The sequence below is a fragment of the Mobula birostris genome, chromosome 3 (genome assembly GCF_030028105.1).
Source record: "Mobula birostris isolate sMobBir1 chromosome 3, sMobBir1.hap1, whole genome shotgun sequence".
Taxonomy (NCBI): domain Eukaryota; kingdom Metazoa; phylum Chordata; class Chondrichthyes; order Myliobatiformes; family Myliobatidae; genus Mobula; species Mobula birostris.
In genome coordinates, this window is record NC_092372.1 from 97,338,154 (window position 1) to 97,365,541 (window position 27,388).

The 27,388-nt window shown below is 44.5% G+C and overlaps 1 protein-coding gene across 5 annotated transcripts in view; it reads right to left on the bottom strand.

Moving 5' to 3' along the window:
* arhgap24 (Rho GTPase activating protein 24) overlaps positions 1-27,388 on the bottom strand; it is a 471,388-nt gene that overhangs the window by 43,060 nt on the left and 400,940 nt on the right. For 4 of the 5 annotated variants that reach the window (XM_072253124.1, XM_072253125.1, XM_072253126.1 and 1 more), the window contains one exon: positions 6,099-6,306. In XM_072253124.1, the coding sequence (XP_072109225.1) occupies positions 6,099-6,306 (208 nt within the window). Of the gene's footprint in view, positions 1-6,098; positions 6,307-6,791; positions 7,211-27,388 lie in introns of those variants that run through there. The other variant, XM_072253128.1, reaches the window with a different exon arrangement.

Below are 27,388 nucleotides of genomic sequence, written 5' to 3' on the forward strand. Positions count from 1 at the left end.
AAATCTCCAAAGGGGAAGACCCCGAGTCCTCGGCTTAGCTTGTTGCTCGGCAGCTGAAGCGGGGTTGAAGCGCTCGGTAGATGATGGTGCTCGGCGCTCGGTGTTGAAGGGCTGGTAGGAGGCTCAAAGTTTTCGGACGGACTCAGAGTCCGCTGCGGTTGGGTGCTTCCAATGGCGCTGCATTGGCAGGTTTGCGGCGCTTGGAGGTTCATGGCAGGGAGAGTTTCTCCCTTCTACCATCACGTGAGATGACGAGGCTATCGGGAATTCAACACTTTTTTTTACTGTCCCCATGGTCTGCTCTTTATCAAATGACGGTATTCCTTTGCACTGTTCTAACTATATGTTATAATGAAGCAACACACATCAAAGTTGCTGGTGAACGCAGCAGGCCAAGCAGCATCTGTAGGAAGAGGTACAGTCGATGTTTCAGGCTGAGACCCTACGTCAGGACTAACTGAAGGAAGAGTGAGTAAGGGATTTGAAAGTTGGAGGGGGAGGGGGAGATCCAAAATGATAGAAGACAGGAGGGGGAGGGATGGAGCCAAGAGCTGGACAGGTGATTGGCAAAAGGGATACGAGAGGATCATGGGACAGGAGGTCCAGGAAGAAAGACAAGGGGGGGGACAAAGAGGATGGGCAAGGGGTATATTCAGAGGGACAGAGGGAGAAAAAGGAGAGTGAGAGAAAGAATGTGTGTATAAAAATAAGTAACAGATGGGGTACGAGGGGGAGGTGGGGCATTAGCAGAAGTTAGAGAAGTGGATGTTCATGCCATCAGGTTGGAGGCTACCCAGACGGAATATAAGGTGTTGTTCCTCCAACCTGAGTGTGGCTTCATCTTTACAGTAGAGGAGGCTGTGGATAGACATGTCAGAATGGGAATGGGATGTGGAATTAAAATGTGTGGCCACTGGGAGATCCTGCTTTCTCTGGCGGACAGAGCGTAGGTGTTCAGCAAAGCGGTCTTCCAGTCTGCGTCGGGTCTCGCCAATATATAAAAGGCTACATCGGGAGCACTGGACGCAGTATATCACCCCAGCCGACTCACAGGTGAAGTGTTGCCTCACCTGGAAGGACTGTCTGGGGCCCTGAATGGTGGTAAGGGAGGAAGTGTAAGGGCATGTGTAGCACTTGTTCCGCTTACACGGATAAGTGCCAGGAGGGAGATCAGTGGGAAGGGATGGGGGAGACGAATGGACAAGGGAGTTGCGTAGGGAGCGATCCCTGCGGAATGCAGAGGGGGGGAGGGAAAGATGTGCTTAGTGGTGGGATCCCGTTGGAGGTGGCGGAAGTTACGGAGAATAATATGTTGGACCCGGAGGCTGGTGGGGTGGTAGGTGAGGACCAGGGGAACCCTATTCCTAGTGGGGTGGCGGGAGGATGGAGTGAGAGCAGCTGTACGTGAAATGGGGGAGATGCGTTTAAGAGCAGAGTTGATAGTGGAGGAAGGGAAGCCCCTTTCTTTAAAAAAGGAAGATATCTCCCTCGTCGTCTTCCCTCGTCCTAGAATGAAAAGCCTCATCCTGAGAAGCCTCATCCATCCCTCCCCCCCCCCCCGTCTTCTCCGATCATTTTGGATCTCCCCCTCCCCCTCCAACTTTCAAATCCCTTACTCACTCTTCCTTCAGTTAATCCTGACGAAGGGTCTCGGCCTGAAACGTCGACTGTACCTCTTCCTAGAGATGCTGCCTGGCCTGCTGCGTTCACCAGCAACTTTTATGTGTGTTGCTTGAATTTCCAGCATCTGCAGAATTCCTGTTGTTTATGTTTTATAATGATGTGGTTTTGTCAGTTTTAGTCTTGGTTTGTCCTGTGTTTCTTGTGATATTATTCTGGAGAAACATTGTATCATTTTTTAATGCATGCATTTCTAAATGACAATAAACGAGGACTGAGTGTCCTTATAATCTAATCTAATGTAGGAACATTTACAACTAGAGCCATTGTTGATTGAAGAATGCTTTAGTTTTCATAAGTGGAATCAAAGAAAAGGGAGTCCATTTCAGCATACGTGGCTGAATTGAAGAGATTGTCTGAGCACTGTCAGCTCAGTGGTGGGCTTATTGATGCATTGAGAGATCATTAAGTCACTGAGAAAACATTCAAAAATGGCTCCTAACTGAAGCACAACTCAAATTTTAAAAAAGCAGTTGAAATTGCTGCATCCATGCAAAAAGCAGTGAGAGATGCAATTAAGTTGCAATCAGGAATGAAAGTGAGAGTGAACAAAATATTTGAGTAATATTGTAAATATATTGGTTGATTAAGCACTCATTGCTTAAATTATACATTTAAAATAATTCAATATGGGTTACATGTAAAAGTACATGAATGGCATATGTCATCATTCCACTATGTCATATGTATGTGCCTCACTAAAGCAAAACAAACCAAGACACATTCTCCTGGGCTCTCCCATGTTTTTGTTTCAATTAATGTTAAGGTTTGGAATTACAAAACATAATTGAACACAGTATAAATAGTCATTATTGGTCAGGTTCAGACTGGCCAACAGTGGGACAGTTCAGGTTCAGGTCTAACCCAATCCTGACTAAGTGTCCAGGCACAACAGCCAATTTTACAAGGCATACATTTGATTGGGATTAGTTAATGGGCTGCTCCATGGTGAAAAAGACCTGTACCAAGTCTGGGATAGGCCCAGGCCTCATTTCAATCTGTGCCCATCTCAGACTGGCCTCCTGAAAAGTTATTCACGATGACTAATATTCCTTGTTTCTTGAGCTGCTAACCAAGAATTTTCTTAAAGGTCTACTGGGTCAACCAAAGTATGCTTGTAATTTGTTTGTAATTCCATTATGTTGAAGAGAGCAGGGGTGCACTGTCTGAATCTACAAAACGGTCCTGCTTATTTAATTTGTTGGCCTAGCTCTGATCAAGGCACCTAATTATTGTTTCCACCTCTCCTGAATAACATTAATGAAGTTCAAGGATAAACTTAGTTTGGTCCTCTCAGTTCTGCTATTGGAGGCTTCACTGTCTCCCCAGTAACACATTATCAACAGGACATAATGGCCTATGTTTATGTATGGAGGTAAATTGGAATGGTCTGTTTTCGTACCAGGCACAGTACAACCAAAACAACATGGCCTACTTTTGTATTTCAGTTGAAGACAATATTGTACAATCTCATCTAGTTAAGATAAGCTGTATTAGACATACTTTAATCACATTGTTCAAATATTAATGATCAAATAAAGGCTCACTATTTGATGTAACGTAGTGTTAGTAGCCATGGCAACTCATTTTACAGTTTAAGCATTAAATCTCCCTGCATAATTTTCATTAACATTTCAGTTATGTACTGTATTATAGTATGTGGTTCATCACAATATAATTTATTAAAGTAAAATTAATCAGATTCCAGTGGAGTATGCAATACAAAAAATCAAAACCATATTCTCAAGGCATTATTGTTTTCTTAAATTGTATTGTTCATTTACTTTTGTCAACCATCCTGTCATGAATACTGAAACATTCTCATTTACCACCAAACTTCCCTGTATATTTACACTACCCTCCCTCATTTCCTTTCTCTTAACTGCTATCCATTTTTTAATTAGACTGACTCATGGCTAACACAAGAGGGTACAGTTTTAAGCTGCTTGAAAGTAGGTACAGTGGAGATATCAGGAGTAAGGTTTTTTTTACGCAGAGAGTGGTGAGTGTGTGGAATGGGCTGCCAGCGATGGTGGTGGAGGGGGATACGATAGGGTCTTTTAAGAGACTCCTGGATGGGTGCATGGAGCTTTGAAAAATAGAGGGCTGTAGGTAACCCTAGGTAATTTCTAAAGTAAGTACATGCTCCGGACAGCATTGTGGGCCGAAGGGCCTGTATTGTGCTGTAGGTTTTCTTTGTATCTTCATTCCCTGCAGTGCCTTAAAGCCAATGTTTCAATGTTGCCAAACACAGACAGCAGTGTTCTCATTTTCAAGTTACGCCTCAAAATTCATTTAGTAAAGGTCAATTTAAAAAAGAAATCTTGCTGAAATACTGTAGTATCATTTTTTTCGCAAGGAACTTTCAGCAAGCTGTTATGGTTTTTAAACATATAGTTAAATAGTATTTCACTGTTGGAATAAGATGTTTTATGAATGATTAACAATAAGATTGATAACAGGGGAAACAGTATTCTCAAACTGATCCTGCCTGTTCATCAAATCAATCTGAAGCCCTTTTCATGCATTTTCTATATCAAATGCTTTACTGAGGCTTGGAGATTAGTAAATACTTATAAGAGCGAGGATTGAATGCCTTGCTGATTGGTTCAAAATCCTATTAGCCCATAGAGTGTTCAGGTCTGCTCTAATGGGAAATTAGCATCAATACTTCATTTGCAGTCTCCTTTAGAACAACACAGAGGCCTTGTTCACCACAATGATTGAGTTTCGAAAGTTCACTCAAGTATTTACGTATTTTAGTAGTCATTCTGTTTACAATGAATATGTTTAGCAAAATATTATGGTACACAAGAAAAATATTGTAGCGCATAATATGGATAATAAATATTTTAAAAAGATATACAATATTTTTATCTTCCTCAATCTTTCATAAAATCAAATTATTAAATTTCAATAATGTGTTTATAAAGACAGCAATCCTATAAAATTGCAATTCACACAAAATGCTGGAGGAACTCAACAGGTCAGGCAGAATCTATGGAAGTGAGTAAACAATCTCTGTTTCGGGCCGAGACCCTTTGTCAGGACTGGAAAGGAAGGGAGAAGGTGCCAGAATAAAAAGGTGGGGGGAGGGGAAGGAGGCTAGGTGGAAGGTGATAGGTGAAGTCGGGGGGTAGGAAAGGTAAAGGGCTGGAGAGGAAGTAATCTGATAGGACAGCAGAGCGGACCATAGGAGAAAGGAAAGAAGGAGGAATCAAATTAGAGGTGAGAAGAGGTAGAAGGCCAGAGTGGGAATAGAAGAATAGGGGAGGGGGAGGGGAGAGATTTGTTTTTCCAGAAGGAAAAATTGATATTGTCAATGAGAAAGGGTAAATTTGGGTAAATTAGTTTATTATTGTCATATGTATCAAAGTGGAAGCCTTTTAGGACCGAGATTAGGAAAAACTTCTTCACACAGAGAGTGGTGAATCTGTGGAATTCTCTGCCACAGGAAACAGTTGAGGCCAGTTCATTGGCTATATTTAAGAGGGAGTTAGATATGGCCCTTGTGGCTACGGGGATCAGGGGGTATGGAGGGAAGGCTGGGGCGGGGTTCTAAGTTGGATGATCAGCCATGATCATAATAAATGGCGGTGCAAGCTCGAAGGGCCGAATGGCCTACTGCTGCACCTATTTTCTATGTCTATGTCATAAAACTTGCATTGCATACCATCCATACAGATAGTTTCATTACAACAGTGCTTTGAAGTAATACAAGGTAAGCCAATATCTGAGTGCTAAGTGAGACGCTTTGATCACAGAGAACATGTAATGCAAGTCCATAACAAGATTAGTGCCTGGACTGGAGGGACGACTAACCAGGGGCTGCAGCCAGCAGAGGTGATTGGAAGTTGGAGGTTGGGAAGTGGGACTGAGGGGGTGAATGGCTGATGATGAATAAGGACTGGAGAAAGATGACATGGTCAGACACATCAAAGCTTGAAGATATTCTAAGAAAAGTAGAACAGATCACCTCCCTGCTTCCCCTCCCCCACCCCTTTATCTTTCCCCTTACTGGTTTTTCACCTGATACCTACCAGCCTTCTCCTTCCACCCTCTCCCCACCTTCTTTATAGGACCTCTGCCCCTTCCCTCTTCAGTCCTGACGAAAGGTTCCAGCCCGAAATGTTGACTGATCATTTCCATGGATGCTGCCCGACCTGCTGAGTTCCTCCAGCGTGTTCTGAGTGTTTCTTTACAGTAACACGGAACATATTTAGTGACTTTGACTAAAGCCCTGTTGCTACTTTGACAAGGCAGGAGCTTACTGAAGTGTTCAAAATAAGGAGTTCTAAGTGACATAGTCATGAACTTGAGGCTATAATGTTCAAGGAAGAAAAGGAAAGTTGGAGGGCAAACCAAGTGTCCAGAAGATATTAGGTACCACATCTACAAAAGGTTGCCGGAAGCTTTACCTGTCAAACAATGGCTTCTCGCCACAGTCAAAGGCTTCTTGCAATTCCTTCACCAGATTAGCCTGACCAGGTAGCCGGAAAAGACCTTCCTCCTTCAGTCCTCTCTGGCGGATGAAGTCTGCGCACTGCTCCACAAGTGTCGGGGCCAAGCGCGTGCCATACCGTCGTTCATATCGGACCGTCTCCTCAAGCCGCTGGCCAAAGATACCTGTCAATCACAAAGTGAGATTATTCCACGTTGTAGTTTATATCTGAACAAGCTATGCAGCAGTGTCAACTAATCAGGGAATATAATCATTTCAATCATTTGTTAAATGATCAAACAGCACCAGGCCTTCAGAGTCAACACCTACTTAAAGACATTGCTTCATTTTTCTTGTTTATAAAATCTTCATCATACAAAGTATGTGTCCATGTGATCATATGTAAAAGGCATGTAACAAACTGCAAGGGGAAGTTAATTGCTGAATCTAAATAACTAACCTGTGATTAATTCTCCAATCTGATCTACCTGTAAGTTTACTACAATTAGACACAGGAAAACTATTTTAAAAGATAACCCATCTTTTCGTGTAAAGAATTTTAAACCCTTAGAAACATTGAATTGCAGCTGATACGATACAAACAAACAGACTGACAGACCTCAGTGTTTTTAAACAACTGAAATCTGGATCGTGGCTCAGCAAAACTTACCTTTTCTGAAGCTAAAGCATCGCTTAATTTTCCTGTAAGTAGTTTTTGGAAGGAAAGTGGGATATGTCAAAGCATTAGTCGTACAAAATATAATATTCTCATTCTCAGGCATTGCAAAGTGTCTAATTTTGTCTGTTTTGCACACGGTGTCCACATTTACTATTGTTCAAGCTAGAAGCCACTGTGATTATTATCAAGCCCAAAAGGCAGAAAAAACGAAATGGTGAAGGTTCACAAGCAACTAGTCATCAAAGGCGAGCATGAAAGTCTTATCAGTGCGCGCTCGCTGTTCTGCCTGACATCTTTGAGAGGAACGGCTGTCTGAGAAAGACTTCCAGCTCTGTGCTCTGTCCGCGTTACTTACTGCCTCCAGCAGTGAGACTGAGGCAGAAAACATTCAGTCAGAAGGAGAACTGACTTTCAACCGCAGTCACATGCGGTAGCTTTCCAGCAGGCAGTTAATGATCTCTTTGACATTCTTAGGTAGTGCCAATCTAAGAGAAGGGAGGGGGGAGGGAGGGAGGGGGAGAGAGAGAGAGAGAGAGAGAGAGAGAGACAGAGAGAGAAAGGAGAGAGGGAGAGGGGGAGGAGAGGGAGGGGGAAAGAGAGAGGAACAGAGAGAAAGGGGGAGAGAGAGGGAAAGGGAGAGAGAGAGGGAAAGGGAGAGAGAGAGGGAGAGGGAGAGAGAGGGGAAGAGGGAGAGAGGGGGAGGGAGAGAGAGAGGAAGAGAGGGAGAGAGGGGGAAGAGGGAGAAGGGGAGGGGATAGGAGGGGAGAGGGTAGAGGAGGAGAGGAGGGGGAGGGGGTGGGGAGGGGAGGGGGAGAGGGAGAGGGGAGAGGGAGAGGGGAGAGGGGGAGGGGAGAGAGGGAGGGGAGGGAGAGAGGGAGGGGGAGAGGGAGGGGAGAGGGAGAGGGAGGGGGAGAGGGAGGGGGAGAGGGAGGGGGAGGGGGAGGGGGAGAGGGAGGGGGAGAGGGAGAGGGAGAGGGAGAGGGAGAGGGAGGGGGAGAGGGAGGGGGAGGGGAGAAGGAGAGGGAGGGGAGAAGGAGGGGAGGGGTGAGGAGAGGGGGTGGAGAGGTGGAGGGGAGGGGAGGTGGAGGGGGAGGGGAGAGGATTAAGGGGACGAGAGAGGGAGGGGAGGAGAGGGGAGGGGAGGGGGAGGAGAGGGGAGGGGGAGGAGAGGGGTGAGGGGAAGAAAGGGAGGGCGAGGCGGTGAAGGGGAGGAGAGTTGGAGAAGGGGAGTGGGGGAGGGGATGGGATAGCAGAGGGGAGGGAGGGGAGGGGGAGGAAAGGTGTGAGAGGGGGAGGGTGAGAAGGGGAGGTGAGAGGGAAGGGGAGGGAGAAAGGCAGGAGGGAGAGGGAGAGGGGGAGGGGAGAGGGGGAGGGGAGAGGATGGAGGGGAGGGGAGAGGATGGAGGGGAGGGGAGAGGATGAAGGGGAGGGGAGGAGAGGGGAGGAGAGGGGGAGGGGAGAGGGGTGAGGGGAAGAAAGGGAGGACGAGACGGTGAAGGGGAGGGGAGATGGAGAAGGGGAGTGGGGGAGAAGAGGAGGGGAAGAGCAGAGAGGAGGGAGGGGAGGGGGAAGAAAGGTGTGAGAGGGGGAGGGGGAGGGGATGGAGGGGGAGGGGAGGAGAGGGATGAGGGGAAGAAAGGGAGGGCGAGGCGGTGAAGGGGAGGGTAGATGGAGAAGGGAGGGTAGATGGAGAAGGGGAGTGGGGGAGAAGGGGAGGGGAGAGCAGAGAGGGGAGGGGGAGGAAAGGTGTGAGAGGAGAAGTGGAGGGGTGAGGAGGGATGGGAGGGGGGAAGGCGTGAGAGGGGGATGGGTGAGAGGGGGATGGGTGAGAGGGGGAGGGGGAAGGCAGAGGGGAGAGAGAGAGGAGAGGGAGAGGGAGGGGAGATGGGAGAAGACAGAGGGGAGGGGGACGTGAGGAGAGGGGCTGAGGGAGGGGGAGGGAGGGGGAGAGAGGGAGAAGGGGAGGGGGAGAAGGGGAGGGGAGAAGGGGAGGGGAGAAGGGGAGGGGGAGAGGAGAGGGGGTGGGGAGTGAGGTGGGGGGACAGCAGAGGGGTAGGGTGAGGGGTAGAGGAGAGGGGACAGGGAGGGGAGGAAGGGAGGGGAGGTGGAGAAGGGGCATGTGGGAGGGGAGAAGGAAGGGGGAGGGAAGAGGAGAGGGAAGGGGGATAGGGGAAGAGTGGAGGGAAGGGGGATAGGGGAAGAGTGGAGGGAAAGGGGATAGGGGAAGAGTGGAGAGAAGGGGGATGGGGAAGAGTGGAGGGAAGAGGAGAGTGGGAGGGTTGAGGGGAAGAGGTGAGGGGGAGGGTGGAGGGGAGGGTCTTGTAAGCAAACATCCATGAAAACTATTGTACTGTATTTGTTTTCTTCTTCATTAACTTATTTCTTAGGACAGACATTAAGCAGCCAATGTAAGGCCAGCCCACTCTCTCAGCTATTAAGCAGTAAACAATAGTGTAATCTTGGGTAGATAAATGATTAACAGGGAAGCATGATCTGTGACTGGAGCTGGCACCCTTTGTATGTTTAGTAAGGCACTGTGGCAGTAGTTCCTCAGAGCAAGAACAGCGTTTTTTCAGCTCCAGGGTAAGGTGAGGGATGTTGTTGCCAAATGAAAGCAGATGGTCTAATGATAAATGGCTGATAATATGAAGAGTAGTGTCCTTTTAAACACATAACACATTGCTGATAAACCTGGCCAGTTTCTTCTAAAGCTACACACACAAAAGTGCTGGTGGAACTCAGTAGGTCAGGCTGCATCTATGGAAAAGAGTAAATAGTTGATGTGTTGGGCCGAGACCCTTCACCAGGGCTGAATAAAATACAATGGTGGGGCTGGGGGAGAGGCTAGCTGGAAGATGATAGGTGAAGTCAGGTGGGTGGGAAAAGTCAAGATTGGAGAAGAAAGAATCTGATAGGAGAGGAGAGTGGTTAATAGGAGAAAGGGAAGGAGGAGGGGATCCGGGGGGGAGTAATGGGCGGGTGAGAAGAAGTGAAAGGTCAGAGTGGGGAATAAAGGATGGGGGGGGGGGGGTGGAATTGTTCACCAGAGAAGTCAATATTCATGCCATCAGGTTGGAGGCTACCCGGACAGAATATAAGGTGTTGCTCCTCCACCCTGAGGGTGGCCTCATCTTTATTCTAAATTTGATTTGTTGGCCTTATTTTAAGCCAGTAATATACAATCAATCCATATTGACGATGTTTAAAATTAAGTTGACCCCCAATGAAACACGAAAAGCAGAGATCAAAACCCATTGGAGGCTACTTTCAAGATGTTGCTGGCAATTTACGGCAACATTTTGCAGGTAGCTACTCCACTGGCTATACTTCTCTGAACTACAATCACTGCAATCTGCAGCCTGCAATTTCCATTTACAGAATTGTACTTTTCAATCATCTGAACGATTTACCGATTTTGCAAATTCCTGAAGGATTCGCTGAACTTGACTTTCAGCAATGCAGGTATGGCACCCTGAAGTGGACGGAGGTCAGCCATCCCCAGAAGAGAAGGAGTCTTCAATTCAGATGGAAGTGTCAAGGGCCAAGAGCAGGAAACAAATCAGCCTGACTTCTCCATGCCAGCCAAGGCCCTCCAGCTAAGCCTGTCCTGTCTATCTGTATTTGGCACATCTTCCCTCTCTTGTCACTCCTGTCATTGGGCAGCACACTCAGGAATCTTGGGTCCCATGGCACCAGGTTCAGGAACAGCTGTTGACCTACACCCTTTGTGGTATAACCAACCTAGACCAGTGTGGATGGCTTCAATTGCTTCAGAGCTCAACTGACCCCACAGCCTGTGGACTCGCTTTTGGAAACATAGCAGCATATATTCTCAGTATTATTTATTATTATTTTTTATTATTTGTATGATTTGTCCTCTTTTGCACATTCGTTGTTTGTCGGCCTTTGTTATACCTGGTTTTTCATGGATTCTGTGGTATTTCTTGTGGGTGCCTGTAAGAAAATGAATCTCAAGGTTGTATAGTGGTTAACACAACGATTTAGAGTACAGGTAACCCGGGTTCAATTCCCACCACTGCCTGTAAGGAGTTTGAACGTTCATCCTGTGACCGCGTCGGTTTCGTCTGGGTGCTCTGGTTTCCTCCGACAGTCCAAAGACGTACTGGTTGGTAGGTTAATTGGTCACTGTAGATTGTCCCATGATTAGGTTTGGGTTAAATTGCGGGTTCTCTGGGCAGCATGGTTCAAAGGGCCGAAAGGCCTACTCCACATCGCAGGTCAATAAATAAATAAATAAATATGGCATACATACTTTGATAATAAATTTACTTTGAACTTTGTATTTCCCTGGTAGAAGTTGACCGTCAGTCTTCATCAAGCAGCACTTGAAGCCATAATGTGCACAGGCATTGCAGATCTGCCACAATCTAACTAACAGAAGCAGCAAATGCTAGGAACCTGAACTACAAACAGAAAGTTCTGGAAATAGTCAACAGGTCAGGCAGAATCCACGGAAAGAGAATCAGTCAAAAGTTTCAGCTCTGCCACTCTTCATCAGAACATTTCATCAGCAGTTCTGATGCTGGCCTCACTACTCTTATTGAAAAGATGAAAAGAGGCTTTCACAACCTCAGGCACTTGATACTGATTGAAATACTTTCTACTGTATCTTTTCACAGTTGTGATACAACACAGCACTGACCATAGGCTGAACTGCTTCCTGCTGATCATGAGGTAGTCATTATCCAGGATAACTTCCCTCCAAAATGATGCCACATGATTTTTTTTAAATCTAGAGGTAAGATAGCAGAGATAGTATAAAATCTCATGCAGAAGAGTTCATTTACAACAGTGTGCCATTCCCACATTACTACAATGGACTTTTGAAATGTCTTCCATCTTCAGTAAATGTAGCTTCTGCTATGCCAATGTGCGTAGAGCTGTCCCATACATTTCTTCCGTTCCTGCATGACTACTCTCACCCCCACCCCATTCCAGACAAAACAGAAACAGGGTTACCCTGCCCCTCACCTTTCAGCCCATCAAACACTACATCCAGCATATCATCCTAGAGTATATCATCTCCACCAACTCCACCACCATGCATCCTTTCTGCTTTCCATGCGATCACACACCCTGCGAGTCCCTGGTCTCCTTATCTTTTCTACCCACCTTTCCCTGTCCTGTGTCACTTCCCCCTGCAGCCATAGGTCATGCAGCATTTATCTTGATATCTCCTCCCGCACCACCATCCCAGAAACCTCCTCCAGTCTGGTCTACTATATTCAGTGCTTGCAATGCACTTTCCTCTTCATTAGCAAGACCCAGTGTAGACTAGTTGACCATTTCAAGAGCTTCTGCACTCTGCCTGCAACAGCCATTCTCAAGTTATACGTTACCTTCCCCATTCACATGCCAACATGTCTCTCCTCGAGCTTCTCCATTGCCAAGTTGAGGCCAAATGCAAACCACAAGAAGAGTAACACACATTCCCCTTGGTAGTCTACTACCCAATGGTAAGAACATGGAATTCTCCAATTTCAGATAACCCAATTCCTATTGCTGCCAGAACAAATAAGACCTCATTCCCTTTGTTCATCTTTTCCATTCCCCTCCCACCTTACCTAAACACATCCCTCCCTCCCTTCCTCCCCTCACTCAACCTGGTTCCATTTGCCAATCACCCATATACCTATCTAATTGGGCTTTTTCTCCCTTAGTTCACCATAGCCATTCCTCTTCCCCACCTGCCCAATATCCCTCCAAAATTAGATTCCACCTATCACCTACCAGCCTGTCTCTACTCATCTGCCTTCACTTCCCCATTTGATTTGTTCATTTTTTCTCTCCCTCTTCTTGTGTTTCCACTGATCACTAGCCATCCTCTGTCCTAACACTCCTTCCACCATCCCTAGCTCATCCTTATGTTTCCACCGATCACTAACCATCTTGTGCCCTAACTCTCCCTCTACCCCATTTACAACTACCTTCCACCATCCTTGCCTCATCCTTTTCCACCTACTACCCAGTCGCTGTCTCACCCTCTTTTTCACTTTTATATATTAGTTATCTTCCCTCTCGGTCCTTAAACAGGGTCTTAATCCCAAAAAAGTTAGCCATCCCTTTGCCTCCCAAGATGCTGTTAGGTCTGCAGAGTTCTTGAAGCAGTTTATTTGTGATTACACTGAGTCGAAAGCTGACAGTTTTGTGCTTAAGTCTCTGTATTGGGACTCAAGGTCACAAGCTTCTAATTCAGTGACACCGCATTGAGTAAGAGTAATTTATGTACTGATTTATTCAGACTGTTTCATAAATCTACAATACCTTCTTCATGACAATACACAAACTCCCCAACTACTAACATAATCTCCAGGAAGAAATGAAACAAAATGAAAAGAAAACCTGCCAAGATAGTGAAAAAAAATCGAGAAAATTCTTAATCAAGTTCTTCAGGTTAATTAAACAATTCCTGTGATGACTGTGTTTGTGGCAGAGTGGTGTGGGAGACGGTGGAAACACCTCACAGTTCCAGTGACCTAAACTCTTGCCTTCAGTAGGTTTTTAACTTGGATAAATTACACTGGAGCAAGGCTGGCAAGTGTGCCCAAGATAGCACACAAAAATAATTTGTTGGCACAAGAATATATGAGAAAAATAAAGTGGCCCTGATTATTTTAAGGCCTTAAAGGCATTAGTGGCCTAGCTAATGTTAAGAGATGAGGCATAAATGAGAAATGAGCAGCAAAGACGGGGACAGGGAGAGAGATGGGGAGAGAAAAAGTATAAAAGAGAGAAGAAAGGGAGACTGAAAGTCAGAAGGAATGAGAAACAGAATCAGGTTTATTACCTCTGTCTTATATGACACGAAACTTGTTGTTGTGCAACCACAGTACAGGTAGAGCCTAGGGACTGTTGTACCAGTACTGAGGACCACAAAGGTCTGGTCAAGGGGAGCGGAGAAGCATTTCCAGGAATTTTTTTTTTGGAATCGGTAGACGGGACCATTTTCAGGGATTCATCATTGGATCTGTATGAATACGCCATAGCCATCATCAACTCCATCAAGACCAGCATGGGTGAACGTGTGCCTTCAAAATCATACTGAATTTTCCCAAACCCGCAACTCTGGATGAACCAGTAGATTTTCAGTCTGAGAGGACTGGATCTGTGGTGCTCAACACTGGAAATCCAGATTCATACAATAAATCCAGGTATGACTTACAGAAGTGAGAGCTAAAGGGCAACCGAATGTGAAGTTGGAGACACCATTGGATGCACGGCAGCTGGGGCAGGGTTTGCTTGCCATTGCTTCCTATAAGGCACAACCTAGCAGCATAATTGGCAGTGATGAGTTCAACACCTGAGAGGGGGAATGACACTATACCCGTGCAAATCCCTGCAGCATCCCGCAACCCTGTGATCTGTCTCGGAGGCTGAGAACATCCTGGAAGAGCCGAACACTTGAAAGGTGTCAGACCCCAATAGTATACCTGGCCAGGTAATGAAAATCTGTGCTGACCAAGTGGCCCGAGTGTTAAAAGACATCTTCAACCTCTCATTGATGTTCTCACCTGCCTTAACAACCATCACTGATTTGAAGTGATTTGAGGGGTCGGTCATGGCTGGAATTAACCACTGCCTGAGCAGGCACCTGGACCTGCTGAAGTTTGCCTACCATAGGTCTACCATGGGTGCAGTCTCACTGGCTCTCCATTCAGCTTTGGAGCACGTGGACAACAGCAAAATGTACATCAGGCTCCCGTTTGTTGATACCACTCAGCATTCAACACCATTGTCCCATCACCACTAATCACCAAGCTTCAAAACCCAGGCCTCTGTACCTCCCTCAGGAAGTCGAGGGAACACACACACACACCAGTCCTCATCAGCGGAAAGGGTGAGCGGTTTAAAGTTCTTTAAATCTCTGAAGATTTATCCTGGGCCCAACATGTTGATGCAGTTACGAGGAAAGAACGCCATAGGCTGTAATTCATTAGAGATTTGGTATGTGTGTTTATGATGGCACACTCCCATCATGCACGTACCGGGGACCACACGTGCATGACCTGGGCATGTGGCAGTAACCACCTGGAGATTACCAGGTATGCTTGCATCTCTTCATGTTCGTAGCAGTGAGAATTATTGGGAAGGCCTTTCTTCAGGCCATGTAGACCAGTGTGGGCAAAAATTTCCAAGGCAATGATATACGGTTCTTATAATGTTCCTCTCATCTCCAACCTGACCCTCAGCCCACACTACTCCAGTCTGCAAACTGTATACGGTATCAGCACAGCCCAGCTTCCTGCACTGTAACGTCACCTAACCTAACTCTTGTATCAATGAAAAGAACGAGACTCTGCAGGCTGAGCCTACATTTAATTGCTTAATTAAAGTCCAGGTGGTGGTGCTTTTGCTGTCTTTGGCCTGGTAACTGCTAGGGGTTACGGATCTGGAAGGTACTGTCGAAGAAGTGTTGATGAGTTGCTGCAGAGCATCCTGGAGGTGATAGACACTGCTGTTCCTGTGTGTTGGTGGTGAAATGAGACAATAGCTGTGGATGGGCTGCTGTATCCTGTATGGCACTCACCCAGGTAAGTGGAGAGAATTCCATGAATTCCTGATTTAAGCCTTGTTGATTGACTAGTTTTGGGGAGTTATGATATGAGTTGCTGCATGATTCCTAGCTTTTGAGCTGCTCTTGTAGTCACATTGTGTATATGGCTACTCCAGGTAAGTTTCTAATTACCTTAAAGATCCTGACAAGCTGCATCTCCACCTGGTATGGGAGCAGCCAAGCATCAGACCGGAAATCCCTATGAAGGACTGTGAGAACGGCTGAGAGGATCATAGGGGTCTCCCTACCATCCATAGGGGACATTTATCAGGAGCACTGGGTACTCAGGGCCCTTAGTATTATCAAGGATCCCACCCATCCATCCAGCACCCTCTTTGATTTTCTAGCATTAGGCAGGAGACTTCGATGCATAAAAACGAGTACGGTCAAGGTGGGAAAGTTTTTCCGTCAGGTCTTCAGGCTCCTGAACTCCCTGCTACACTGCGTTCAAACTGTCACATTCTGCACCATAAAATAATTAATTTATGCATTTTACTTTGTTTATTTATGCAGGATGAGGCTTTGCATTCTGGGACATCTGAGATGTCCTCCTTCTTCAAAGAATGGGGTTTCCTTTCCACCACTGTCGTTGCCCTCAACCGCATTGCCCTCATATCCTACACATCTGCCCTCACCCCATCCTCCCACAGGCATAACAGGGATAGGATTCCCCTTTTCCTACCTGCCACCACACCAGCCTTTGTATCCACAGATCATTAGCCATGGTGTGAATTGTTATGATCATCCACCTAACATTTGGAATACCTCTTTGCACACTGCCAGTTCGCAAAGAGGGTGTGGAGGAGGATGGACGGGCTAGTGTCACGTTTTATCCCCAGCAGCAGCATAACAGAGGACTCTCTGATCTACGGGTGTTCCCGGGGACGCACACGGAGACCAACATCCGTGAAACTCGGTGCAGCCACCGCAAGGGCCCGGTGGGGAAGGACCACAGTATAGGTTTCTCCGCCCGTGGGAGTGGGAGGGGTCGGGGGGCGGGGAATATACCCCTCAACAATGATATGCTAAGCTGAACTACTGGATTGCCACGTGGGTGGCTATAAATACGGATATGTACTGACTATAATGGAAACGTATATAAAGGATGAAAAGTTATTGAATGGTTTATTGTATATATTTATTTTTGAATAAAGTATATTTTGAAATAAAAAAAACATTTGGAATACGGTTAGGTAAACTTACTCAATTACTAACAGAAGCCCTTTGAATATTCATTACTGGTGTCTTTTCCAAAAGCTAGACACGCAAAATACACTCCCTTATTACAGTGTTTAAAGGGTGGCACAATAAACATGCAGCTAACCAGAAGATTAAAAGACAAACTGAACTGTTCCTATCCTGTAAGTGGCAGGGATACCCCTTTAATAACGTGCTAATAGCAGGAACATTCTCCTTCCCTGTGTGGTTTGAATTTCTCCTGTATGACTGGTTTCACAAGCCACATATCAGTTAATTGCATGCAGATTTTATTTCCCGAAGACTGGTTCCCATTTTTGTTCATCCATAATTATCCTATCCATAATTTCATAACCCCAGAATACTCCCTAACAGCACAGAGTTTCTGCCTTCCAATTGTTGTGTGATTATTTGTCAGGGGGTTTTGGAAATTCTTGCTGCTTCACCTTTTTCATTTCGTTAAGGAGCTGGCAGCATGGAATTGTTATAAACCCACCCCTCCATCTACCTCCTTATTCTGTCTTCTTCCCGATTCTTTTCCAGTCCTGATCTTTGTTCCTGGCCTAAAATATTAACTGTTTATTATACTCCATTGATGCTGCCTGACTTGCTGAGTTCCTCCAGCATTTTCTGTGTGTTGGTATAGGATCATGGCTTTTTATATTTATTTTTTATTTATCTATTGAGATAAGGGGGGGTGGGCAGAAGGTACGATTCTTTGCCAGGACCCTTGGCCGTCCCCTCTGTTACGACAAACACATGTGTGCCCATCATTAGCCTTACAATGGAATTGCCCTCACTGGACACATAAATGTGGTTTCATACAAATAATTTATAGCTCAGCATCAGCAAACTGAAATAACTGATGGTTGACCTAATGAAGGGGAAGGTAGGTGAACAAATGCCAGTTTTCATTTAGGGATTGGCTGTGGAGCATTAAATTCCTAAGCATTAACATAAGACCATAAGACCACTCGGCCCATTGAGTATGCTCCACCATTTCATCATGACTGATCCATTTCCTTCTCAACATATGCCTTCTTCCCATATCCCTGCATGCCTTGAATAATCAAGAATCCATCAACCTCTGCCTTAAATATACCCAATGCTTTGGCCTTCACAAATTCCACAGATTCACCACTCCCTGGCTAAAGAATTTCCTCTTAATATCAGACAACTTGTCAGGAAAGCTGTCCTGAGCCCAGCACATCGATGCAATCACTTCGCTAAGAAAGCATGCCAGCATCTTTACCTTTTTAGGAGGTTAAGGGTATTCAGTTTGCCATCATACTCTCAAACAAACTTCTACAGATGTAGTGTTGAAAGTATCCAGATTGGACGCTTCACTGTCTGGTACAGCAATTCGAATATGCAGGAATGTAAGAAGCTGCACAGAGAATGGTGGACTCTGCCTAATACGGCACGTACAAATCCCTCTGCACCATTGGTAGTATCTGTGGCTGCTTTCTGGTTTCAGCAGACACCAGGCACTCACTGTCTCAGGAAGCCAGCATCTGTCATCAAGGACACCAGATCTGAGCCTTGCCATCTTTTTGCAGCTACCATCACACCACTAGATTCAAGAACAGCTACTCCCCCTCAACCATTCAGTTAGTGACCAACTGGCAAAACCCTAATCAATACAGTTCAGCACCATTATGACCACTTAGCACTGAAGTAAAATGTGCTGTTCTAATTGCGGTCTTGTAAAAACTATGTATAATTTATGTTTTTCTTGTGGACACTGCCTATATGCCTGTCACATTGCTGCAGGTAAGTTTGATGAGTGCACCTGTACGTACATGTGCTTGTCAATATGATAATAAACTCGATTTTGACTTTGGTAGAGTTGGTGCCAAAGGTCATCGGGGTTGAAGTACCAGGATCTGCACCAGGAACAAAAGGCCTTGGTTCCTACATGTTTGCAAGGGGCAGAGGTACGTTTTTTCACAAGAATAATATTTTTTAATAGATATTCAATCCTGGGAAATTTGCCTGTATAAAGTGACTTAACTTGGGAAAACCGCCAAATAACATGCAAACGTGTCTCACAAGAAAAATGTAGACTGAGGTATCAAATGCCTGATGTCTTACAGTCTGTTGGCTGTTTCATTCTATCACCATTCATTTACAGGCCACAACAGCAGTGAGTATAACATTAATTGGAAATTATACAGTGACCAGTGACAGAACTGCCCAAAAGGGATTCTAGCAACACAGATTAGAAGGTAAATGAAGCCTGTTGAAACCAGAACGCAGCTGATATGCAAAGACCATGCTTAAGGATGACTAGAAACAAATACTCTGAATTATTAAGTTATTGGGCTTGTATTATAACACAGCCTGCCGCAGTGTGATAACAGCAATGCCAATGGAATGGCTCAAAGTAGGATGGAATCAGGGCTTTCAGCCCAGTGGATCAGCACTGACCATCGAGCACCCTTTTACACTAGTCTTCCCACACTCTCGTCAGTGCTACTGTCAGATCTACCTTTCCTCCATATACTAAAGTCAATTAATACTTGGCAATTAATCTACCAATCCATACAGTTCAGGGATGTGGAAGGAAATTTGAGCTCTCTGAGAAATCCACCAGATGATAGGGAGGTTGTGCAAACCCCACACTGATGGCACTGAAGATCTTAGCACTCTGCTGCTGCAAGACAACAATCTGCACACCACATGTCAGTGATTACAAAGGACAAAGATTTGGCCTCCTAAATATTGTTGGATGTACCTTATGGATTTTGAAATCACAATAACATTTCCCTATCGTGCACATTTTTTTGGAATCACCTTTATTTGTTATTTCAATTCATAATTCAAGTCAATTAAAATGTTGCTCATAATGTAAGCTGAGAAGTTTTCTATGTTGTCTGACATGCCTGGGCATGCTTTGGTTTGCCAGCATGACTCACAACAATGGCATCTTTTTAGTGATTCTTCAGTATTAAGCCTGAAAGCTGCGTTGCTACACGACCACAGTGTCCACCCTTTAATACCAATCAGCTGTGCAATACACTATGGAAATTTGGAAATTTTGTTAAAACACACACCGTAGAGCAACTACAGCTAGAACATCTGCGGTGATCTGAAAGTAGCAGTGCTGCCACTAGGAATGCACCAAGCACTGTTGTTTCATTTGTGAACGGGACAGCCCTGCTAAAGAATCTCATTACATTAAAAAGGATTGGCCACTCCGTAAGCAGTTGGTTCTAGGGCAGGAAAGTATGGCACATAAGCCACTTGTAGACCTAACAAAGATATTTTTGCCTCTTCTTCATTTAAAATTGGGGCCTATGAAACATTTTGTGAAAGCGATGAACAAGAAAGGTGAAAGATTTCAATATTTGAGACCAATGTTTCCCAGAACAACTGATGCCAAGATTAAGGAAGGCATCAAACAGCTCATCAATGACAGGCAACTCAAAGAACCTCTAGAGGGACCGGAGAAAATCACATGGAGGGCAGTCAAGGATGCTGTTGAAAGTTTTCTTGGCAATTACAGAGCACCAATCTGCATACAGCTGGTTGATAACATGCTTCAAGCATACAAAACCATGAAGTGCAACACGTCACTAAAGATTCATTCCTGCGTTCCCATATAGACTACTTCCCTGCAAATCTTGGTTCTGTCAGTGATAAACACGGTGAACAGTTTCACCAAGACATTGCAGTCACGGAGAAATGGTATCAGAGCAACTGGAATCCACCAGTGCTGGCTGATTATTGTTGGACATTTAAGCGAGAAGCCTCAGACACTGAGCACAAACAGAAATAATCAACTACATATTTTTCACTGAGTTGAACTATTGCAAGGCGTCAGCACTGTTATGCAATTGAGCACAATATATTTCATAAAAGTTATTTTTTTGTTTTCCAAATTCCTACTTGATACAAGTAGTCTGAAGATATATTTGTGTTCAGCTTCAAGTGGTCTATCATAAACACAAAAAATTTCTGAGGAAACAACACATTCGAAAAAAATTTGCTGTCCAGCGTAATAAATCTGATTCTGAACTCAGCAGACTGAAAATGCAAGAGGCTGCAGCTCTCCTACCCTGTGTTGCCCTAGAGTGCTGTTGGCTAGCAAGCAGAGTATGTGACAGGAAATGGTCGCAGTCCTTGCAGTATTTAGTTGGACAAGAAGTCTGACAATTTAGAGGCAGTGATGGGTTTCAAACAGAGATAGCAGGAAAAAGGGAAAGAAACACTTTTTGGATGAAACTGCTGAGGTGATGCATGCAGATGGAATGACAGAAGCAAAGATACAATGTACCTAAAAAAGGGAAATAAACAGCATTTTCTCATCAGATTTTTATCTCATTCTTTCGCAATGCATTTAATAGTTTTGAATGATATCTTGCCTGTACCATCATCATCAAAGCAAAGGCCTTTCAAAATTTCTTCCATTTCCTGAGCCAAAATATATCACATGATCTTCAACAAATCTTTATTCATTGTTGAATGACCCCTGTACGTTAGCCCTTCTTGTTAAGAGAATATGACGAATACACATTGTGACGAGAATACACATAGATTAAGATGTTAGCTGGCCTCTGCTGGCACCAGTGGGATCAGCAGTTGGTCTGCCACCTGTCCTCAGGAGAAAGAGAGATAAGGAAAACAATGGAGCAGCATTTGGAGATGTTAATGAAGGGACGGGAGAGTTTAACGGAAGGAGAGCTGTCAAGATCGGCTCCCCCTTTGAACCCTGAACTGTTTGAAGTGATGGACAGGCGATACCCCAGCAGGGGGATAAAAAGGGACAGGTTCGCTAAGGCAAGACACACATGTCACCACGAGGTAACGAGATCCTGGAAGCGGTGCGCCTCCCATAAGTCGGTGGGAAATTTTGGAAGGCTGGTCGCGGGACCAAGCCATAGACGCACAGGGTGGAAAGGCACAATCAGCGGGAACCTGGTGTGTGTCCGCCCTTGCCTGGGTGCCAGGTTCACCGCAGAGAAACGATCGTATCTGGAAACGGAGGGGTCACGGCCGGTGACCTCAGAAGACATCACAAAGGGCTCGCCCGAAAGCTGACTGCGAAGAATATCGAAGGTCTGTGTGGAAGCCGTTTGAATATTCATTCATTTTGCTCTCTCTCTCCTTCCCCCCACCGTCCATCTCCCATGGCAGTGATTACTGCGAACTGAACTGAATTCAATTGAACTGAACTTTGCGTCACTTTGAAACTGGTCATTTACCCCTAGACAACGATAGAGCTTGATTGATCCTGTTATCCTAATTCTGTGTACATGTGTGTTTATCATTGCTGAACTGTTGCATTTATTATCCTTTTGATTAGAGTACTGTGTTGCTTGTTTCTTTAATAAAACTTTCTTAGTTCTAGTAATCCAGACTCCAACTGAGTGATCCATTTCTGCTGGTTTGGCAACCCAGTTACGGGGTACGTAACAACATATATTCAATGTGATTTTTAAGAGTTCTTTGCACCAACTGAAGGAAATTGAAAACACATTTCATTTCTCTTCCACATTTGTACCATTTCTGATTCAAACTACCATAAACTCTTAAAGCAGTGTGTTAATTGCCATCTCCATTTGTTGAGGTCACATCACTCTGTTCACTCTCGGCTTCATTGCAAGCTTTTACTTTATTAAATCATGTGATTTACATGGTAATTCTACTGTGACAGCACAGCACTGCAGATTTCAGTTCCTTCCCTGCCACCCTCTCTGCTGATAATGAGCTGTTATAAGGAACATGTTGAAAAGGGTGAAGAAGCCTGGAGCTGGTGATGAGTATTAACACCACCTCGTTTCTCATTGTCTGATGGTATAACCAGTAAAGGTGATAAGAACACAAGTCTCTCTCTGGCTACACTCCACACTCATACCATTGTCTCAGATTATTTCCAAGAGTTGTAATAGGAACACTTTTCAATCAACAGAGGATTTTCAGAGGTGACGGGCTGGTTTACAGAAGTTAAGGTATCCTAACAACACACATAAAAATTGCTGGTGAACGCAGCAGGCCAGGCAACATCTCTAGGAAGAGGTACAGTTGACGTTTCGGGCCGAGACCCTTCGTCAGGACTAACTGAAAGAAGAGATAGTAAGAGATTTGAAAGTGGAGGGGGAGGGGGAGATCCGAAATGATAGGAGAAGACAGGAGGGGTACGGATGGAGCTAAGAGCTGGAACGTTGATTGGCAAAAGAGATATGAGAGGATCATGGGACGGGAGGCCTAGGGAGAAAGAAAAGGGGAGGGGGGAAGCCCAGAGGATGGGCAAGGAGTATAGTGAGAGGGACAGAGGGAGAAAAAAGAGAGAGAGAAAAATAATTAATAATAATAAAAAATAAATAACAGTATTCTAAAATGGGTTACACTGCCTCATAAACCACACACAAAAAATACTCAGTGGATTGGTTTTAAAAATAATCTGAAAATTACTTATATGTTTTCATGCATGATCGTGTTTCTAATAAGGCTGAATCTGGAGCTGAGCTACCTGACTCAAGCCTCTACTGCACCCAACTAAATGCCATGTCTTCAGTTCAAGCGGAGCTTGAAAACAAATACAAGTCCCTAGTCTCTGATTGGTTTGGCTCAGACCAGGTTAGTACTTTAATGCACAGAAATACTTCAACCCCATCTTTGCAAGTGTCTCCCCTTCTTGCAGTGTTGAGTAGAATGGCTGCATGGCTAATTTGGGTGGGATTAGCAATGACAAAGGCACCTACAGGATCAGGCTGGGGTTCAATTGGCTATCAGAAGATCTGGCTTAAATTGTTTTTCCCATTTCTGACTAAGAACTTGGGATTTTAATTGTCATCTTGAAAAGATGGAATGGCCTTTGGTTAAATAGCTGATCTGAAAGATGGTTCTCACTCAAGGGTGCACTCCCTCAGTGCTGGATGTCAGTGACAGCTCCAATTTAATGCTCATGTTATTAAACCCATTTCAAACTGACCAACAGAAGAAACCATCAGCCAATTTAACTCACAATGGAAGGATATTTACTCTCCAATTTTATGAATGGGATGATTGAAGTACCACCATCTTGCTTATCAAAGGGTTTCAATTTTTCCATACATAAACCACTAACAGCTGAAAACAATAAAGCCGATTTGGAAAGTTTGGTTTGAAAAGTTTCAACATAAAATTTTGCAACAACAGTAAATGATGAAAGGCACATCCCTCTTTCAGAATGTCACACACATTTTTCAAAACACACATGCAGACAAGTAGCCAGTGCTGTTTATCTGTGTGATGTACTGATCAGTGTCCAATCAGTAATGTCAACGCTCAAGAAAATAGCAACGGAAGCCCAGAGGTGAGTATGATTATGTGGAAGAAAATTAAAATTACGTTGAGCAAGAAACAACCTGCTGGAGGAATTCAACAGGCCAGTCAGTAACTGCGGAGACAGAAGGATGATCAGAATCAGAACCAGGTTTATTATCACCGGCATAATCGAACATAAGAAATAGGAGCAGGGGTAGGCCATCCGGCCCATCGAGCCTACCCCGTCATTCAATAAAATTCACCACCCTATCCACATGAGATTCCACCTTCAGGGAACCATGCACCATTATTCCTAGATCCCTCTGTTCTACAGCATTCTTCAATGCCCTACCATTTACCATGTATGTCCTATTTTGATTAGTCCTACCAAAATGTAGCACCTCACATTTTTCAGCATTAAACTCCATCTGCCATCTTTCAGCCCACTCTTCTAATTGTCCTAAATCTTTCTGCAAGCTTTGAAAACCTACTTCATCATCCACAACGCCACCTATCTTAGTATCATCTGCATATTGCTAATCCAATTTACTACCCCATCATCCAGATCATTAATATATATGACAAACAACATTGGACCCAGCACAGATCCCTGAGGCACACCGCTACACACCATCCTCCAGTCTGACACACAATTATCCACCACTACTCTCTGGCGTCTCCCATCTAGCCACTGCTGAATCCATTTTACTACTTCGATATTAATGCCTAACGATTGAACCTTCCTAACTAACCTTCTGTGTGGAACCTTGTCAAAAGCCTTACTGAAGTCCATATAGACAACATCCACCACTTTACCCTCATCAACTTTCCTAGTAACCTCATCAAAAAATTCAATAAGATTTGTCAAACATGACCTTCCACGCACAAATCCATGTTGACTGTTCCTAATCAGACTCTGTCTATCCAGATAATTATATATACCATCTCTAAGAATACTTTCCATCAATTTACCTACCACTGATGTCAATCTCACAGGCCGATAATTGCCAGGTTTACTTTTAGAACCCTTTTTAAACAATTGAACCACATGAGCAATACACCAATCCTCTGGCACCATCCCCGTTTCTAATGACATTTGAAATATTTCTGTCAGAGCCCCTGCTAATTCTACGCTAACTTCCCTCAAGGTCCTCGGGAATATCTTGTCCAGACCCGGAGACTTATCCACTTTTATATTCCTTAAAAGTGCCAGTACTTTCTCTTCTTTAATTGTCATACTTACCATAATTACCCTTCTTGTTTCCTTTACCTTACACAATTCAATATCCTTCTCCTTAGTGAATCCCGAAGAAAAGAAATTGTTCAAAATCTCCCCCATCTCTTTTGGCTCCGCACGTAGCCATCCACTCTGATTCTCCAAGGGACCAATTTTATCCCCCACTATCCTGTTGCCACTAACATAACTGTAGAAACCCTTTGGATTTATTTTCACCTTACTTGCCAAAGCAGCCTCGGATCTTCTTTTAGCTTTGCTAATTTCTTTCTTAAGATTCTTTTTACATTCTTTATATTCCTTCTTGTTTCCTCCAAGCTGCCTATATTTATTGAAGATCCCTCTCTTTTCCCGAATCAAGTTTCCAATATCCCTTGAAAACCATGGCTCTCTCAAAATTTTAACCTTTCCTTTCAACCTAACAGGAACATAAAGATTCTGAACCCTCAAAATTTCACCTTTAAATGACCTCCGTTGCTCTATTACATCCTTCCCATAAAACAAATTGTCCCAATCAATTCCTTCTAAATCCTTTCACACCTCCTCAAAGTTAGCCTTTCTCCAATCAAAAATCTCAACCCTGGGTCCAGTCCTATCCTTCTCCATAATTACACTGAAACTAATGGTATTGTGATCACTGGACCCGAAGTGCTCCCCAACACATACCTCCGTCACCGGCCCTGTCTCATTCCCTAACAGGAGATCCAACACTGCCCCTTCTCTAGTTGGTACCTCTATGTATTGCTGCAAAAAACTATCTTGCACACATTTGACAAACTCCAAACCATCCAGCCCGTTTACAGAATGGGCTTCCCAGTCTATGTGTGGAAAATTAAAATCTCCCACAATCATAACCTTGTGCTTACTTCAAATATCTGCTACCTCCTTACAAATTTGCTCCTCCAGTTTTCGTTCCCCATTAGGTGGTCCATAATACACCCCTATAAGCGTCACAACACCTTTCCTATTCCTCAATTCCACCTAAATAGCCTCCCTAGACGAGTCCACTAATCTATCCTGCCAGAGCACCGCTGTTATATATTCTCTGACAAACAATGCAACACCTCCCCCTCTTGCCCCTCCTATTCTATCACACCTGAAGCAACAAAATCCTGGAATATTTAGTTGCCAATCAAACCCCTCCAGCCATAACCCTTTTCCCCGTAACCCTTAATTCTCCTACTATGTAAAAACCTATCTAACTGTATCTTAAATATATTTAGTGAAGAAGCCTCAACTGCTTCCCTGAGCAGAGAATTCCACAGATTTACCACTCCCCAGGAAAAACAGTTTCTCCTCATCTCCATCCTAAATCTTCTCCCCTGAACCTTGAGGCAATATCCCCTAGCTCTAGTCTCACCTACCAATGGGAACAACTTTTCTACTTCTATCTTATCTATTCCTTTCAAAATTTTGTATGTTTCTATAAGATCCCCTCTCATTTTTCTGAATTCCACAGAGTATAGTCCCAGGCGACTCAATCTCTCCTCATAGTTTAACCCCTTCATCTCTGGAATCAACCTGGTGAACCTCCTCTGCACTGCCTCCAAAGCCAGTATATCCTTCCTCAAGTATGGAGACCAGAACTGCACACAATACTCCAGGTACGGCTTCATCAGTACCCTGTAGAGTTGCAGCATGACCTCCCTGCTCTTGAATTCAATCCCTCTAGCAATGAAGGCCAACATTCCCTTTGCCTTTTAATAACCTGTTTTACCTACAAGCCAACTTTTTGCAATTCATGAACAAGCACTCCCAAGTCCCTCTGCACAACAGCATGCTGCAATCTTTCACCATTTAAGTAATAATCTACTCTTTTATTATTCCTTCCAAAGTGCATGATCTCGCATTTACCAATGTTGTATTCCATCTGCCAGACCTTGGCCCACTCACTTAACCTATCTGTATCCCTCTGCAGACTCTCCACATCCTCTGTACAATTTGCTTTTCCACTCAGTTTAGTGTCATCAGCAAATTTTGCTATGCTACACTCAGTCCCCTCTTCCAAATCATCAATGTAAATGGTAAACAGCTGCGGGTCCAGCACCGACCCCTGCGATACCCCGCTCACCAGAGACTGCCAACTGGAGAAACACCCATTTATACCAACTCTCTGCCTTCTATCGGTTAACCAATCCACTATCCATGCCAATACACTTCCTCCAACTCCATGCATCCATATCTTATTTATAAGTCTCTTGTGCGGCATCTTATCGAACACCTTCTGGAAATCCAAGTATACAACATCCACCTGTTCCCCTCTATCCACTGCACCCATTATGTCCTCAAAAGCTGAGATTTATCTCTTTGGCATTGTTTTTTCTTTTGCTT